Consider the following 17,889-nt stretch of genomic DNA (forward strand, 5'->3'; position numbering starts at 1 on the left):
GAGAATTAAAAAACCAAAAGAAAAAAGGAGAAAAACAAAACTAGAGAAAGTGATTCCTTCTGTCCTAACTAAGCCCCACGAATGTTTGGAATTTCGTCTGTCCTAATTGAGCCCCATTCTAACCGCATTGAAAGTTCGTAAAACATATAGGAAGTTTTCTTTTGTTCCTTAATTTTTTTTTAAGAAAATAAATAAATAATTTAGAGTTGAAGGTGGTGTTTATAGAGCGTTGAGAGGGGTTAGGGAGAGTTGTAACCTTATTTGGGTGAGTGTGGAGGTGGATTGGGAGGTGTTTTTAATTCTTTCAAATTGTATGAACTTATAATTATACCCTCACTCGTTATTGTTTTACAATCTCTAACTTATATAAAAGAAATTGACAATGTTAGAGGCTCTCAAAATTTGACCCCCAAAAATCCCCCAAATCTATGTAGCATTAAAATAGTCATTGATTAAAAACACATATGTAGGACCCACTTCACATCCAACCCTCCATATTAAATGGGGGTATTTTGGAGGTCACTTTTTGGGGGTCTCAAACATTATCCAAAAGAAATTGAAGTATGATCAATATGTGTTCCCTGCCCTTGGTGGAGGAGCTGAGTATTTCAAAAAAAAATCATGAGTGGAGTATCAAATTGCTTGTAATTGTACCATTATTAGCCTAATGACACGCTCCCAACCCCAACCCCCCTACCATAAAAAGCATCTCAATCATCTTAGTAGTGAATTTTGTCCTTTAATTAATGTAAGTGTAGGGATCTACAAAACCTTATGATTCAACACATCCACTACTGAGAGAGAGAGCAATGCTTTTTTATCACTTTGAATGTAGATTGAATGGATCTTTATTCTGAGCGGTGGTATGTATGTTGGAGTAAGAAGTTACACATATTGGTTAAGATATATAGGAAAATGGCATCAAAGTAGTATATGGTATAATTGGTTTTCAAGATAGATTCGTTATGGCAATGTTGACTGGTATATATGAAGTATGTAAAGGAAGACAAATACAAAAATTCTGGACTTGTTGTTTTTAGATGCTTGGGTGTGTTTGGAAATGGTTTTGGTTTTTTGCTTTCAAAAGCTGATTTTAAGATTAGATTTTGAAAACAATTTTAAGAAATAATGATGAAAACAAAATTCATTTGATCGAGGATTTTGCACGGAGAAAGAGGAAAGATGAAAGAGAAAACAGGACATAATTTTACAAAACTTCAAATAACAGTTTTGGTTTTTTGGTTTTTGAAAACCAAAAACAGTTTTCAGTTTTACAAAATCATTTCTGAAAACTTCCACCCAAAAGAATTTTTAAAGCTAAAACAATTTTTGAAAACAGAAAACTGTTTTGAAAATCCTAACCAAACACACTCTAATTATTTTCTCACTGTTTCCTTGTTGCCATTCTTTCTTCAAGCCAATCCTGTACAGGGATGCTTGATGATTTTATACTTGGATCGTTTATCCCAGTTGAAAGATTTGTTTCTACACAATTGTCTTTAGTAAAAAAGTAATTTCTTTGGATAACAAACCAAATATTCTTATAGGGGAGATCATGAACGCATATTATGCAGTAAACATACAACCGAAGTACATCAACACTACTGTCGTGACCAAATTAATTATTTATTGGAAGTAATAAAGAAACTAAAAATAAATAATCCGAAAACTAGAAAGTGGTTGTGTATATCCATTAGTCAGTCACATGTGTCCGCTTTTTACCTCTAATTTTTTGCTCAGAAAAAATTAATTCAATCCCAAATATCATCAGTCCTCAGTCACCTGCGGCTGCGAAACCCATAAACCCTTAATCTGAGTTGTCTCCATCCTTCTTCCTAAAACCCTCGTCACATCTCTCCTTCCCTTTGGAACATATTAACAAACACATCATGAGCTCTTTCACCAGCGGCACCACCAACTTCGACAATCTCCTCCTCCAGACCTTGATGGGCCGTCTACAAATCCAACCACCACTACGACACAACAACCCTCTTCCTTCCCAATCCCTCGAAGACCTCCTCTTCCACGCTGCCAATCTCTCTGATTCCGACGATGATGGCAACGAAAACAAGACCCAGCTCGCCAAAGAAGAATCTAAGCTCGAGAAGGATATTATTCGCCTCATCCTCTCGGGAAACACTGATTCCTTGAAACCCAACTCGGGCCAGGCGGTGACAATAGGGGAGCACCATATTTGTGTTGCATTTCATGAGGAGAAAGGATCGGATTATCGGGTATGGGAGTGGCACGGCCATATAATGTTGTTTGATGAGGAGAATGGGTACACGCCTGAGTATATATATGGGAATTACTTTGAGAGATTGCAGGGGAAGACTCGCGGGCCCACGAAAGAGGAACTGGAGGAGGAGGACGAGGATGAGGAGGAAAAGGTGGATATAGTGGGGAACAAGGGTCTTAGGGAGTTGATCGATACAGGGGATTCATGTGGAGCTCGCATTCTTCACCGGAATATCAATGCGGGCTCGCCAAAGTATGTATCAAAATCCTTCTCTCGTGCGTGATATCTACACATCTGTGTTAAATTTCAACTACTAGATTCCATCAATATGTTATGTGCATATTACTTGGTCAATCAGTTTGGATGTTTGATTTCTTATTGCTGGTGTTCTATTGATCTTTATCTTGAAACCTTTCATTAAGGGGTTCATAGTATATTATGTTATAACCATAGTAGTGTTCCTTAGAGAACTATGCAGAATTGGTAACTTCCAAAACACTGTAAATATGAAGGTGTGGCAATGTTGTTGTGGTTTTCTTTATTGATAGCTGGAGACTAATGCTGGAAATGGTCTTAGTTAGTTTAGACACGTGCTAATAAAGGGATAGATACCTATTACAATTTTCTTTCTCCTCCCTTCCTCTTGATACCAAACAAACGTCAGCTCTTATTACTTTGAGTAATGATTGTTGCTGTATGAAGTTATATATCCTTTTGTGAAAGTTAGTTTAGAGTCACATGGACAAACATAATTTCTAGCAAGATAATGCCAACATGAGAAAATTGAATTACCTCCTTCTAGTGTAAGAGATGATATAACATAGAAACTTTTTGTTCAATGTTGGAGCTATTAGGTAGCTAATTCTGAGATAATCTTGAAACCATCCAATTTACTAGTTTCAGTAGGTTAGACACCTATATATGTAATCATACAGATAGTGAGCAAGGAGAACACAATGGGCAGTCTTGTGAGTTGAAAGACAGCTTTGGTGGTCGATTAAAGACCAAACACAGAAATAATGGCATTTTTTCGAAGATTTGGAGATTGTGTGAAGAAGTGTGCCAAGTAATAGTTTAAAGTGCTGAATACTATCAATAAGTGCCAGATGTTTAACTGAACCTAGTTCTTATACTCAATCACCCCCTATTGTTGACTGCTTGTTCCATCGGGTAACCAGCTTAAGTTAAATGGCTGGCTTGTTAATCTGATGGCGTTTTTGTGTACATGATTCTTACTTGCACCCACATTTGAAAGGTTTTGAAAGGTGTGAATGTATATGACTCGGTCTTGAGATAAGAGGGTTATGGCCTCTAGTTGGATATGTTATATGCACTATCTGTAAGATACCAGATCATAAAAATATCCCGCTTTTGTTAACAGTAACACCATGATGGGCAAATACCCTGTTAATAATCTCTCTAACACCCCCCTCCCCAAACACTCCCTTTTCCATCATTTCGATGGTCTTTATTATTGTACCTCATAATTGAATATGAAGTTTCCCCTGGATAATCATTTGGCCATGTAAATTTGCAGAGATCATATTCTTCTCCACCAAAAGAAAAAGTTGCAGAGAGCATAGACTAAGAAATGCATTGTCACGATTTACTTTATTTTTATGAAGCTACCAGCATATCCTCATGTTCATCACATTTATGTGATTCAATTCTTGAACAAATGGTAGAATGCAGTACCATGTTTGTTGTATCAAAAAATTATTTTGCACCATGCAATTTCTGTATTCATTGATTTCATTTTTAACTTCATATTGTGGTGCTCTGCTAAAATTCAGGTGGATGTTTCTCCAATCTCCCTTGTATAATTTTTAGTGTTAATAGTGTGATTTGAATTATGCTATCTAAACTCATATATGCATTTACATTTTTTCGTCTTCTGCTGATATGACTGACAGGTTTTAGCTGAGAGAATGACTTGTTTAAAGCAAGAAGTTTATGTGTTGAAGTGGAAGGCTGCTTTCAGGATCACTTAGTGTCTCATCCCAATTGCCCGCCGCAAATTGGGGTACTGTAGATCATTTGCGCAGTTACTGGCACTCATCTGGTGCCTGCTGTAGTTTCTCTATTTTGAGTGAAAATATATGTTGGACAGACTGACCGACCACAGTAGTTGGTTTTTTATTCTGAGACATTGTTTAGTTTGATAACTTTTTTGATTTAAAAAGCTTAAATTTGTGCATCAATTCAGACATGTAAACCCTTGTTGTGCCAGTGGAGTTGGTTGGTATATATTTTCATTTGTGTGTTGATAGTACATAATTGCTTGTGTGCTTTGATTTAGGTTGGGAACCCTCTCTCTATGGTCAAGAGTAGCTAGCCCCTTGATCCTATCTTTGACTGGAGTTTCATTGTTAGGAGCTCAACTTCATGAGTCTGTAGCTGAAAGTTGCAGCATTCTTTCTGTTTCGTGCATCCTCTTGGAATATAGTTAGAAAAATCAATCATTTGCCACTGAAGTAATTATTGTGGCGTGACACTTAATGAAATCAAAAAAAAAACCTCTGTAGGGTTGGTTCAATCTGGAGATGCATATGCAGGCGAAGGGAGCAAGTTTTGTCATTTGTGCTAATTGTGTGTTGTCAAGAGAAATTGAATTTCTAAACTCATTTCTGTAAAGCAAAATGGAATTTGGTTCCCAATAATGGAAACTTTAGTCATATCCCGGTTTTTATTAAAGACACTCCAATTTATGTTGACCATATTTAATTAAGTTGATCATCCCGTTGACGATGTGTCTTTAGTAAAAATCGGGATGTGACTAAAGTTTCAATGATACAACAATATGTATTTGTATAAATTTGGCCAAACCCAGAATATTATGAGAGCCACATCGGCCCACCCCATCTCACCCAAATATCTTGCCAACTCCGTGGCTGTTTCTATATATATCTAGGGTTTGCGTGTCATGGATGATTATCACTAAACGATTCTTTTGGCTTTTGGTTTTGGGTCTCCATCTCAGTACGATCTCAATTTCCAGCTCTCCCTGTTTCAGTCGAATTCCTTTTTTTTAACTCTTGTCGGGAAAAGGGTTGCCGCAGCTAAGGTTTTCGCGGTAATCGTATAGGGTTTCGAAGAGCATCGATATAATGCCTTCGGTACCCATTGAATTCTTATTGGTTCCTTATTCAACGCTGTTTAATGGTGGATTGTACTCTCATCGTTTGAAACATCTTGAAAAAAGTGATCGACGTGGTAATCTTTCTTAACATTAGGGTTTGATTAGCTTCTTTTATTGTTTTCCTTCATTGTTCTTCTAGGGTTCTCGGTTTCTTCTTGTTTCTTTTCGCCTTCGTCACGAGAGGAGAGGACTACTGAGAAATTTGGCCGGGGAATCACGTACAAGGTTACTGTTGTCTTCACATAATCGAAGGTATTGTCTTGTTTTACATCCGTTTATGATTTTGTTTATTTAACCCTTGTTATTTGTTAGAATTCTAGCTATGAATTCGTGGGATTGATTATTTAAGGGATTTGAATTACTTGTCTGTTTATGAAATCTACTTACTGTGGTTTGTCGCCTTGACATCGTTGAAGGTTATGTGTCTTATAGTTTTTGGTGGATTTGCAAGGAACTAAGATTCAGAATCATTTAGAAAAAAACAAAAACTTAACGTACAATGTTTTCCCTCTTTGGATTTAGTATTTATAATATAAAAATACTGCTCCCAGTTTCACGTTTTCTATCTGGCATGAAAATGGCTAGCTCTTATATGTGGAAATTAACACATTTCCACTTTATTGTGTGAATTATGCATGATAATTGCCATATAGCCTTATCACATCCGTGTGATAATGTTTACTGGATAATTTTTCGGTGTGCTTATTGTTAGTCTTTTGTTCCCTTTCTTTTGGTTACAGCAAGATGGAGACAGTCTCTGACTTCGACAGCCCACGTGGCAAGTCTCGTGGAAAGCAATGTTTCCGTGAAACTGCTGATGATTTGGTAAATCACTTTGAGAGCAATCTTGATGAGTTCTTGAATATCGAAGAACAGGCTGCATCTGCTTTTGAAGACGACAGCAACGCGGTGGAGGAATATGGTGAGCTTAGTACATATCAGACTGAAATTGGTCAGAAGGTTTTGGGCAAGAGTGCAACTTTCCCAGGTAATGGTAAGATGCTATCTTCTATCTCCTCTTCAAACGAAGAAGACGATGATCCTGAAGCAGCTTTACGGCAGTTGTTCTCAGAAGAACGGATGCAACGTTCAACATCACTGCCTGTAAGTTTTCTCTTGTATTTTTCACTGGCTTTGTGATGTGATCAAATTGTTGGTTTCATATTGTTTCTTGGTTAATTAGACTATTTTGTATTGCTTTATTGGATAGGATGCATCTCAAATAACATAATGATACTTTTTGTTAGAAAGGGTTTCTATGTACTTTTATTTTACAACGGATGTGTACGTGTTCGTTTACTGGTTGAGTTTCCTGTTCTTTGTGGAATCTGTCATTTTTCTTCATTGTATCAATTTTCTCATCTGCCTATTTTGATTGAGGTGTAAGTAATCTTTGAAAGCAGCAATTAGGTGGTAGATATTCATCCATATGTTATCAATTAGGTGATAGATATCCATCATATGTTTATGTCCTCGCTACTCCTATATCTGATGATGGAAACATAGTTGATAGTTGATTGCCTCTCTTATTTTGTTGTCTAATAGGTCAAGGTAGGTTTCCTTCTAGCTATAAATTGATAAGTTGCAAGCTAAATGCTTTCTCTCTCTGAGAGACTCACTTCCGTCAATATCTTTATTAATAGTTAGCTAATCATACTTGTGGGCAGATACACTCTTTCTGAGGTTTGGAAAAGATAGGTTGGCAATGATTTTTGTGAATTTCAATGTGGCAGAAAAAGTACATGTTTGTAGCAGCCATTTACTTGGGAAGGATTTATAAAGTATATATACATATATAATCCTACGTAATTTTAGTGATGAAAATGATTTTTGCCATTGTAGTAAATGCCAAGTTGTGATCATATTTTCCTTTTGCAGCTTGTGTCTGCCATGAAAGGAAGTCGGGAGAAACAGGGGCTACCACTCACGAAGCTCGCCGTGAATTGGGCCGCTGATGTGTATGATCCGCCCCCTACCTCTTTATCACACTGTATCAGTAGAGGCACAAAACAACGGAAGTGCAGGAAAGGCAAGAGTGATGACGAATATAACAAGAAGAAGAAAAATGGAAAGAAAGGGCAGAAAGGCAACTTCTCTCACGGTAAAGAGAAAAAGCAACAAGTGCGCATGGTGGCTAGAAATGACAAGTCCTATAGATCATTGGATTTGTGTCCTCCTGATGATTCTGATGGTTTTGGTATTGGTAGCCCCGACTATTGCGGGAGCAGCTTCCTCAAGAAATCAGTCTCCAATATGCATTATTCGGTAGCTGAGGCTTTATGAGCTTAAGCCTGATTTCAGGACATTATATCTGGCTTTGTGGATAAATAATTTTTGTGCCATGTGAGATTTGGTTAAAGTAATTGAACTTTGGATAGCTTGTCAAATATTTGTTGTTAAAAAGACCCCTTGAGTAGGAAAATATATTGTTTTTCAGTATGTAATGATTTTTCGATGTTCTACAATGTTTGGGACAAGCTGACATAGTTTATGGCAGTATTTAGATTGCTAGCACTTAGCAGACGATTCTTTTGACGCAGAATAGCTGAATGCTCAATCCGTGACTGGATTTGATGGTTGTGTCATGATGATTGCATGATTTGAGAACGAACTGGCTTATTTTTTTCTTGAACGGTCGAACAGCTTAGGATGGTAAATGTCTTTCAAGATATGCTGGCGTACCCTTTTTGAATTGCTCAATGCATTTTTGTAATACAAGACTGGTGCAGATGCCACAATTTGTAGTAAATGCCACTGGAAATAACCAATGAGTGGTGTGAAAAAAATTAGTCATCAGCCGCAAATTCCAATCAATAAATTTCTCATACTTTGTTTTTGAATCCGAGAATAAATTTCCTATGCTCAACCTTAGCACTACATTGTTTTCGAGTAAAAGCATTCAAAAGATCTCAAATGGATCATAATTAGAATCAGAAAATTAACATGGAGTCTGGATGAAGGCGGATCTGAATCAATACAGATGAGGTTCAGAGTTCTATTTGTTACAAAATAAATCATCAATAATCCCCGCCTGTTCAATGACCGAAATATATATCTCTGGCTAATAAATAAGGATGCAGTGTTTTAAGCACCTTCCAAACAATAACAATAATCACCCACACCACCCAACTGTCTTGTTTGTTCTGAACCCACTCTCTGAAGGCTCTGGCTCTAGTTGAGCTGGAGGCCTGGGCTCTCTTGGCTTGGCAGGGTCGACAAATATAACCCATCCATCCAAAAACTTAGCATTCATCCCTTCTCTAGCCTTCTCAGCCTCTTCTACTGTTGCATAAGAAACAAAACCAAACCCCTTTGATCTTCCAGACATTCGATCTTGTATCACTTTTGCTGCAAAATTATCAAGGCAGTAGTAGTCAGGAAGTGAGCAGTATAGGGAGTTTAGTATTAAGTTGGGTTGTGAAAACAACATAACGCATCTACCTTCAACAAGTTGGCCAAAAGGAGAAAATGCGTCTCTGAGCTTCTCATCCGTTGTTAATCTTGAAAGACCTGTTCATTTTAGCAAATGATAGCCAATCATAAGAAGCACTAATGATGCGTAATATAAATGGAAATATAGCTGATACTTGGTTACTCATCACCTACAATTATCAGCATTTTTTCTGTGAATACAAAGATTCTCACTAACAAAAATTAAGAACTGATACAAGGGTAGACATTTTCAAACAAGTCAGCATGTACAACAAGGCCAACTCTCCATACTCCATGAAAAGTAGATTTCTTGCAACTAGATAAATGGATAACAAATTAACAATAGCTATCACAATGAATCTGGCAGAGGAATCCAAGTAAACCTACATCAACAATGGCTTGAACACAAGCCTTGACCCCGCCAGCTACAGCCATCAAAGTTTGTCATTTAGTTATTTATATTCCCTAAAGAATCCACATATATAAGTGACTGATAAACCTAACTATCTGTCTATCTCCATGATTCTCAACTTAACCAAGAAGAACGTGTCCTATAGAAGCTTTAGTTTGTGGATCGAGTGAGCCACCATACTACCATAGGAACGCTTCATGGAACTCTAGTGAGTGAACAACATACACTTTCTACGGGATTACAATGATAAGAAATATTAACCTAAAACCCATCTACTATGGTGACTCCACTACCTTCATTCATAAAATATCCACAAAGACAACTCTCATTTTCAGCAGTCTTCCACGGGAATGGGCATCAGACAAACTCATTTTTTCCAACTTAGAAAAGCTAGTAGATCTACTTAGATTTTAAATTTTTTACGGATCAGACGGACGCCTCCCGACAAAGAATAAACAAGGAAATCAGGAAGTCAGCGTCCTTCTGAGCTACACAAACAGGTAACCACAAATCAGTAATAATTCAAATAAAGCTGGGAAGCAACATATAAGTGGGTTCATACAAGCTTAATAAATAAATTTAAGGAAGAAACAAGAGATAACAAGAATCCATAACATTTGTTTTGCAGGAATGCTTGTCCAATTAAATTCAAATGAAAGGAGTATCTAGCCTCACACCCATGGGTTTGTCCGAGCATTTCCATAGCAGCCCAATCTCCTTTAACAGCAACACTAGTGAGAGAAATTCCATTGTTTGTAATTATAGATCTTTATGTAATAAAAGTTAGATACACTTAGTTTACATCAAAATTAGCAACCCTGTAAGCTTCTCCTACATGCATAACTAGGAAATGGGTCGCATGAAACTATCAATGATAACAAGATCATTCTGGATTTCGGTGCAGCAACAATCTCCCAAACTTTTTTTCATCGCCGACAATCTCAAATCACCCCACTTTTCTTGAAATGCACCAATAGAAAAAGTGTCAGTCGATTGTATTAACGTGTTAGAAATACCTACAGCGCAAGGAGAAACAAATCGTGGTAGTGAAAAAAATCATTCATCTCACTGCACCCGAACATATATCATATACACAAAAAAGAATAGCAAAACATGCAAACCCTGTTACAAATTTCTCTGAGGGAGAAAGCACAAGGCTCCCCTTGCTGAACCCCAACTTTCAGGAGAGAATGAAAATCGGAAGCTTAGATTGTTAAATTTTGCTAGCGTGTTCTCCATTGCTTTCGAAAAGGAATCATGAAAACGACTCTACATGAGAAAAATTCAAACTTGGGAGATTTGATTCGTACCACTGACAAAGAGTTTGGGAGAGGTTAGTGTGGAACTGAATCGGATGGAGCCGAATTGTAGAATGGAGGAAGTCGCAGAGGTTGATGCGCCAAGCACGCGTCTGAAACTGGAAGCAAATGCCATGGAAGTAGGACGGAAGAATCGGGGCTCGGGGTTTTGGGCGACGATAATAGCGATAAAACCCTAGTTCTTCTATGCTGCCTTGGTGGGCCTGCCCCGCCCATACGGCTAATTTTGAGGGCCGGGCTAGGTCTGCCCGCGAAGAACAAACATCATACTCAGCCCACCAAAGACCCTAAGGCCGGGTATATTTTTGTATTAAAGGAATTTGTAAATTGGAATAATTGAACGAATTTCATATTTATAACAAATGTGGCTATTACACCTTTTGGCAAAAACAAATTGAGAATATTCTTTTCTCTCGAGAAGATAGGCCAGGCCCAGGCCTGCTTCAAATAGTCTGGATAGTCATACTAGAGCCACATCAGTGTCCTCTGACCTATCACCAACTCTTTTTCTTTTCTTTTTTCTTTGTAATTCAAATCATCTATTTGATTAATATTATTTTTGTTTTGGTCCAAAAAATTTATTTATAGAGGTTGCGTTGCATCAACGCAGAAGGGAATCTCAGTGGACCCAAATTTTAATGCGTTTCGATATTCAAAACCTGAGGCGATTTGCCACTCTTTTAGAGGCTGCGGTCGGTTTGGTTCCCCCGAATTCGGCTTGAAAATTTGAAATATATTCGGATAAAATTTAATTTAATTTCACCAAATAAAGTTTGTTTACTACTGTAATAAAGAAACGAAAAAATTATATTTTTATTTTGCGATAACTTATTATTATTATTATTATTATTGCATCAGAAAAAAGAAAACAATTTTTTTGCTTATATGTAAAGGTTGAAACAAATATTAGGGTAACACTAATAAAATGAATTAATGATATTATCTTAATTAAGTTGGGATTCGCTAAGCCGGGGGGATGGGAGCTTGGCTGGCTTGTCGTGTGTTTGAATAAAGACTGCTCACACCACCCCCTTGACGCTGACGACAGTACATTCCCACTTTTGTCCTAAAAATGGCGTGTCATTTTTCAGATCATGACACGTGTTCAGAGACTCTTATCAACCGTAGGATATCGTCTTTCTGTATTCCATTTCCACCGATTAAAAGGGGGCTTCTTCATCTCCGCTCAGCCCTTGTTGATCGGAGAGAAGACTCGTTGCTGTTTCTTCTCCTTTTGTTGATCGCGTTCTTTGTAACTGTCTCCTAGCAGCCGAACCTAATGGTAAGCTGCTTTTGGACTCCTTTTCTGCCTTTACATTTGAATTATTTTCGGTTTTCTTACTGGGAAGAACTTTACGATTCTTATTGTCTTTGTCGTGATTTATTAGCAACTAAACAGATCTTTTCTATGAGTATTTTTTCTTTATGATCTCTTGTTTTTCATTCGATGTTTGATCTGTAGTCGATCTGATTGTTATGGGCTGAATATAAGAATTGTTCTTCTTAATTAATTAATTTTTTTTTTTTTTTGCATCTAGTGTGGATTTTCTTCGTGTAATCCTTATAAGAGTTTGTTAGCCATCAGATCTGCAGTGATATATATTTGATGATTGGATCCACCTATCGAGATTGATTTTCGAGCTTTGGTATTATTTCATCTTACTGAGATATGGTCTTTTTTTTTGCTAACCTTGTGGTCATGAAGAGTAGGATTTTAGTTTTTAAGTGGTGTCGAACGAGACTATATTTTGTTTGATTGGTACCTGTTCCTGGATCAATTTGATGGATTGTTTTAGCAGCTATCGCTCTTTGTACAAACTGTGGTGTTAGAAACCTGTTTGGCTTCTTTGGAAATGTAAAAAAGAAGAAAAGATTGTGTTTTTTATTTTGCTGTCGAACTTTCCTTGGAATGGATAGTAGTACAAAACATAAAGTATTAAATTTTGTTGTTATTATTAGCTGGTGTTAGTCCTATATGTTTGAGTTCATCAGAGAATGATGATTAGTATCAAGTGGACAGAAAGTTGGCTATTGAAAAAAAAAATTGGGGCTCAAAATTTTTATTAGTTATATCAATTTGGTAATGGAGTTGTGATTTACAGGCCAATGCAGCGTCTGGTATGGCAGTCCATGATGACTGCAAGTTGAAATTTTTGGAGCTCAAGGCGAAAAGAACATATCGGTTTATCGTATACAAGATCGAGGAGAAGCAAAAGCAGGTTGTTGTGGAGAAGCTTGGGGAGCCTGCCCAAGGCTACGAGGATTTCACTGCAAGCCTTCCTGCTGATGAGTGTCGTTATGCTGTCTATGACTTTGATTTTTTGACTGAAGAGAATGTCCCAAAAAGCAGGATTTTCTTCATTGCATGGTAATGTTAATTTTCAAACTTGTTGGTTAACCATTAATTTCATTATTTCTAATCATTGCACTAATCACTCAAATCTTATGTGTGAAGGTCACCTGACACCTCAAGGGTCAGAAGCAAGATGATTTATGCAAGTTCCAAGGATAGATTTAGGAGAGAGCTTGATGGAATTCAGATAGAGTTGCAAGCCACTGATCCAAGTGAGATGGGTCTTGATGTCTTTAAAAGCCGTGCCAACTAAACATGAAGGATAGTTCTTCAGGCAGGAACTTCTTTTATATGGTCTACTTGGGTGAAATGTTTATAGTTTTTTGGATGATAAGCTTGGCTGATTTCTATGGTACTGATATCCAAGTCTTACTGTAATTTTTTACTTCATCTTGAACATGCATCAGTTGTCTCTGGAATCTTGTTGTGATTGTGATTTGTAAAACCCTCTCTCTCTCTCTGGTTGTTCTCTTAAGCCTTATTTCTGAGAGGGTAATATGTATCGGTCTGTGAAGGTGTTGCATTAGATGCCACTTTTTCTATAAATTTCAAATATTTGGTCAGTTTACCTTGGAATGTTGGAAATACTTTCCATTGAAGTAGGAATATTGAGAGGGCTTTATTTTTTGGGGTGATTTGCTTGTTTTATTGTCTTTACTTTGTATTGCACGGAGAGTATCATCATTGAATCTACTTGTCTTATGTCTCGAATTCTCTAGGTAGAACTTTGTCAACAAGATCAAAGTGTGATTGATTTTGGATTATTATTAACACTCTTCAGGTGTTGAACAAAGGGTTATCAACTATCAAGGATTGATATGGTGATATGTGAGACTAGTTATAGATTATTTATTGTGTTACTGTTTAGCAGTGCATCGGTGATGGTGAATCTTATTTCTTGTATGTTGCATGTTTCTTTCAGTTTTGGTGAATCTTGTGTTTTCTGTTCAAGTTGTAAGGGTTCAGCCTGTCCTAAAACAGGATAATTCAATGAGAGCCATTGAATCACGTGCTTTGCTTTCTTGCGGTCGTAGTTGATAAAACTTGGTGTTAATGCTTTCAATTATCTAGTAAATCTTCTGAAGAATCCTTGCAGTTTTTTTCTCCAGTGTGTGTGAACAACTGAACATGTACATCTAGCTGAATCCACATTATCAATGTAACTAGACTAGATTAGTTATTACAATTCAACATAGGGATATGATAGTTTGTTGATCCGCAACAACAGCAAGCCAGACCAACTAGAGATATAAAAATATGCATGTACTAATTATTTTCATTTCTCGTTGCTATGCTTCTATATGGGCTTTCAGCAGTGACAACCGAATACAAATGGACCTTAACACTTTTTAAGCCCAAATATGTGCTGGGCTGGGCTGGGCAAATACTCAAAGAACCTCTGTAATAGTAGGTAAGCTCACGCTTGGAAGCAAAACATGTTTATCTTACCTGCCATTCAATGGCCCATTGAGTATGACACCGAACTTAACTATCTATTTGATTTCAACTCTGCAACTGCATACAAATAGAAATAACTCGGAAGCGACTCACCGGGTGATTGCGTTTGGAAAATGGCCTTTACCTTGAAAGCTGTGAAGGTTCCGGCGAACTCGATTTCTCTGGAGGAAGCCAGGGTCCGGATGTTTGATTTCTTCAGATCGTCCTGCAGATCCATTCCTAGTGTAATGGAAATCTACAACCTTCAAGACGTCGTTACCCCCTCCCAGCTCCGCTCTACTATCGCCTCCGAGATCCGCAAGAACTCTACTGTAACCAATCCCAAGGTATTTCCTTTCCTCCCCCTCTCTCTTGGATCCTTTCTCTTAGATGTGAAGTTGATTGTTACTCAATTGCGGGCGAAAGAGAATGAATTGAATTGAGAGTTAATGCACGAATTAATGTTAAATTAGAGTAGACTGGCTCGTATTCGGCTTAAGATTTTCTAAAGTTAGGAAATTGATGCTGCTAGAGTTGAGTATGTTTGCCTCTCTCTGTGTGTTTCTCTCTTCTTTCCTTTTTCCTTCTGTGTTTTGCAAAACAAATGTACTGCTCCGAAAGTCAGGAAATTTACATACAGTTTATCAGTCCTATGACAGATGGTCATCTTCCCGACTTCCCGTAGTATGTTCCAGTTTTGGGTTTCAAGCCACAGGGTCTTCTGGTAAATATATGTTGGTTGTTCATTTGTTCTGGAGATTTAGAATTGAATAAAGTAGTATTTGGTGGTGGGTAGTGATGGAAGCATATAGGGCTAGTAGTGAACGATGGATGATTCAGCATATGAAAATGCTGTATTTTACACTCCAACTTAGAGAATTTGATGAAAAAGGAGAATTGTTACCACTTACCAGTTTATGTATTATGTGTAGTAGGAATAGAGTAGTGTTTTTGTGGTTTGTTTGGAAGGCAAGAAGTGGAAGGGTTCTTGAAGTGGGTTGAGACACTGTTAAGAGTTACTGAGCAAATATGATTGAATACTCCATATTTTTTGGTTTAGTATGAACGTCAATGTAAATCGATAAATGTGCTAAACAATGTCTTAGAACCTCGTTCTGTTGGTTTGTTATGGGTGGTACTGGCACCTACTTGGTGCCTTGCCTCTTATCAATAACTATTCCTCACCGTTCAATTAAAAGAGATTTAGCAATGGATTGTGCAACGTGGAGCTATGAGAGAGTTTTTCTTAAATGACTAATGTCTAATGATCCGTTTGGGTGCAAATGAGTGCATTTTCTGAATAGTGGCATCGTAAACTATTGTTTATATGTGAGCAAGTTGGGGTGGTATGAATGGCATAGGTAGAAGTATGTTCACTTGCCGGATGAATTCTATTTCATTTTATGTTATTAAAGGACCCGAAAGAAATCTTCTAGCTTCTTAGACGCTTGCAAATGACTGTTTAACATCAGTTGAGTGGGTAGTTGTGGCACCAAAATAAATTACTAATCTTTAGTGACTTAAATTTAGTGTTATTTGGAGTTAAAGAGAGCCTCTTTTTATATTGCAATTTCTGAAGAAAATATGAAAAGATGGAGCTACTATTTAAAATTTTGCCCTTCTGCCTGATTCTGCAGGTGATTGATTTGCTGCTTTTTAAGGGAATGGAAGAACTGAACAACATTACGGAGCATGCAAAACAAAGGCATCACATAATTGGGCAGTATGTACTTTGGTCGGCAAGGTCTTGTGCAGGATTTGGATACCAAAGATGAGGGATTGTCTGGATTTCTCAAGAAATTCTATGAGAGCAACTACTTTTGAGGTTAGTTGTTATGGACATCCCTTTCAAGCTGTTGGCTATGGGTTTGGAGTTTGGACCTTGCAAATAAGAATAAGCTGGAAACTGATCCATATTTTACTGCTGAAAAACCTCCTTTCACCAATTTTTTACCATCGTCATGAGATTGGATTTGTTCTCACAAATAAAGTAATGAATGAGCTAAGTCTTAAAGTTGGGTTTAAAACTGCTGTATCTTTTCATTGCTTTGAGAGTGCATGTAAATGGATGATGCCATTGAAGAGGTACATCTTTAGAAGAGAACAGTCCCAGAAACTGCATGATGGTCGCAATTTCTGCCTGGATAGCAGTTGAGTTGTTTTCCATTTTTCTGAATTCTGGCCATAATATTTTTATCTTGACACCGATATGCGTAGTTTTATTCTGCAAGGAAAACCAAAGAGAGTACATATTAAATATTTGCTTTGGGTAGATGAGGTATTCTGGACTGTATACGGTACTAGTTTTAAGAAGATTTCCTGCACTTTGAGCTTAGGCCAGGCCTGTAGTGTGAGGTTGTGTCTCGTTTACGTCCCAATCAATGATCAATGAGGAGTATATAAATTTTAAAACACGAGAGGTGATGGGTAAAATACAATAATTTAATTTTTGGTTATGACACTGGGATATAAATTTAAAAGACTCTTTCAATGACACGCTAAATAAATTTGGCAATTGAGATTTCGTGTGCATGTTCTTAATGGGTCTGCTCAAACTGCATAATGAAGTCATGTAATTTTTCATAATACCTAAACATCACGAACGGTGGCTCTTTATAGTCCTAGATTTCTTAGTCAACTTTTGCTAATAATGGTAACTAGAAATGCTAATAAAGTCATAAACCATAAACAAACAAGCCGAAAAGTAAGGCTACCCTTATTGAAAGCAATAAAATATGGTCAAGAGCTAATAAATGGGAATTGGTATCATTTAGTGTCCTTGATTCAAGGGAAAGTCTTAATGCTACCAATATTTTTGTTTGGAATGTCTCTCACGTAATCTTCCAGGATGCAGGAAATCTGCATGCCTTCCATATCAGTCTAAGCATTCTTCAGTCTCCTTCCTTGATCGTCTTGGCTTTTGACTTTCGGCAAACCCCATTAACTTAAAAAAAACATAGAAGTATTTTCTTTTAAGCGACAATTACCAAAACAACAGAAGTAGCCCTAGTGTATTCTACCCGGCCATCACCCATCTGACAAAACGATCGCTTTCTCAATTTCTAGCTCCTCCTTCTCGTCCACGACAATTTAGCTCAGGTAATCGCAAATTAGTTACACCATTTTGAATATGTTTTTTTTTTTCTCTTATGTAATTTTCATCCAATTGATATTGTCATCATCTAATTATTCATTATTGCTTTATCAGATGGTATTAATTATCATTCTATGGTGGAAAAGCTTTATTCTTGCGATGAATTAGTTGCTTTTTCTTCAACTACTCTTCATTAGTTCACTCTATAGTAAAAGGGTTATAGATTGGATTTGACAATTCGATTTTGTATAATGAATTGTTGCTACTGATATCAGATAACCTATCGTCATAATATCTAATCAAAAGCTTTTTTTGTTGAAAAAGAAGAAGCAATCCAAATAAGGCTACGTGAATCTGCAAAGACAAGTTAGGATGAGTTTAATTGTAACTGGAACTAACTACTTTTTCCTAATATGAAGCTATCCTGATGCGGAATCCCACATCGGGTAAGAATAGGTTCAAAC

General features: G+C 37.1%; 4 protein-coding genes and 1 pseudogene across 4 annotated transcripts; 4 read left to right on the top strand and 1 right to left on the bottom strand.

The window, feature by feature from the left end:
• The first annotated feature begins 1,742 nt into the window (after positions 1–1,742).
• On the top strand, positions 1,743–4,511 carry LOC120011886. Its single transcript, XM_038863048.1, has 2 exons — positions 1,743–2,491; positions 4,153–4,511. Exons 1-2 carry the CDS (start codon positions 1,890–1,892, stop codon positions 4,157–4,159), a joined length of 609 nt encoding a protein of 202 aa, XP_038718976.1. The 5' UTR covers positions 1,743–1,889; the 3' UTR covers positions 4,160–4,511.
• A 688-nt stretch (positions 4,512–5,199) lies between these two features.
• Positions 5,200–7,904, top strand: LOC120013401. Its single transcript, XM_038865193.1, has 4 exons — positions 5,200–5,218; positions 5,518–5,630; positions 6,119–6,482; positions 7,257–7,904. Exons 3-4 carry the CDS (start codon positions 6,123–6,125, stop codon positions 7,659–7,661), a joined length of 765 nt encoding a protein of 254 aa, XP_038721121.1. The 5' UTR covers positions 5,200–5,218; positions 5,518–5,630; positions 6,119–6,122; the 3' UTR covers positions 7,662–7,904.
• A 368-nt stretch (positions 7,905–8,272) lies between these two features.
• On the bottom strand, positions 8,273–10,766 carry LOC120013403 (organelle RRM domain-containing protein 2, mitochondrial). The gene is made up of 3 exons (XM_038865195.1): positions 10,533–10,766; positions 8,820–8,888; positions 8,273–8,726 (listed from the first exon to the last, which is right to left on the bottom strand). Exons 1-3 carry the CDS (start codon positions 10,654–10,656, stop codon positions 8,491–8,493), a joined length of 429 nt encoding a protein of 142 aa, XP_038721123.1. The 5' UTR covers positions 10,657–10,766; the 3' UTR covers positions 8,273–8,490.
• Positions 10,767–11,667: 901 nt separating this feature from the next.
• LOC120013405 (actin-depolymerizing factor 2) lies at positions 11,668–13,528 on the top strand. The gene is made up of 3 exons (XM_038865196.1): positions 11,668–11,823; positions 12,644–12,909; positions 12,997–13,528. Exons 1-3 carry the CDS (start codon positions 11,821–11,823, stop codon positions 13,145–13,147), a joined length of 420 nt encoding a protein of 139 aa, XP_038721124.1. The 5' UTR covers positions 11,668–11,820; the 3' UTR covers positions 13,148–13,528.
• An 837-nt stretch (positions 13,529–14,365) lies between these two features.
• On the top strand, positions 14,366–16,533 carry LOC120013406 (annotated as a pseudogene).
• Positions 16,534–17,889: the final 1,356 nt, after the last annotated feature.

Source organism: Tripterygium wilfordii, chromosome 13 (genome assembly GCF_013401445.1).
Source record: "Tripterygium wilfordii isolate XIE 37 chromosome 13, ASM1340144v1, whole genome shotgun sequence".
Taxonomy (NCBI): domain Eukaryota; kingdom Viridiplantae; phylum Streptophyta; class Magnoliopsida; order Celastrales; family Celastraceae; genus Tripterygium; species Tripterygium wilfordii.

Excerpts from the sequence above, each read along its gene's own strand:
- LOC120011886 (XM_038863048.1), top strand. The coding sequence starts at position 1,890 with ATGAGCTCTTTCACCAGCGGCACCACCAACTTCGACAATCTCCTCCTC.
- LOC120013401 (XM_038865193.1), top strand. The coding sequence starts at position 6,123 with ATGGAGACAGTCTCTGACTTCGACAGCCCACGTGGCAAGTCTCGTGGA. Across the intron at positions 6,483-7,256 it reads AACGTTCAACATCACTGCCT|CTTGTGTCTGCCATGAAAGG; the intron begins GTAAGTTTTCTC and ends TTCCTTTTGCAG.
- LOC120013403 (XM_038865195.1), bottom strand. The coding sequence starts at position 10,656 with ATGGCATTTGCTTCCAGTTTCAGACGCGTGCTTGGCGCATCAACCTCT. Across the intron at positions 8,889-10,532 it reads TCCCAAACTCTTTGTCAGTG|GTCTTTCAAGATTAACAACG; the intron begins GTACGAATCAAA and ends TAAAATGAACAG. Across the intron at positions 8,727-8,819 it reads TTTTGGCCAACTTGTTGAAG|CAAAAGTGATACAAGATCGA; the intron begins GTAGATGCGTTA and ends ATAATTTTGCAG.
- LOC120013405 (XM_038865196.1), top strand. Across the intron at positions 12,910-12,996 it reads AGGATTTTCTTCATTGCATG|GTCACCTGACACCTCAAGGG; the intron begins GTAATGTTAATT and ends TTATGTGTGAAG.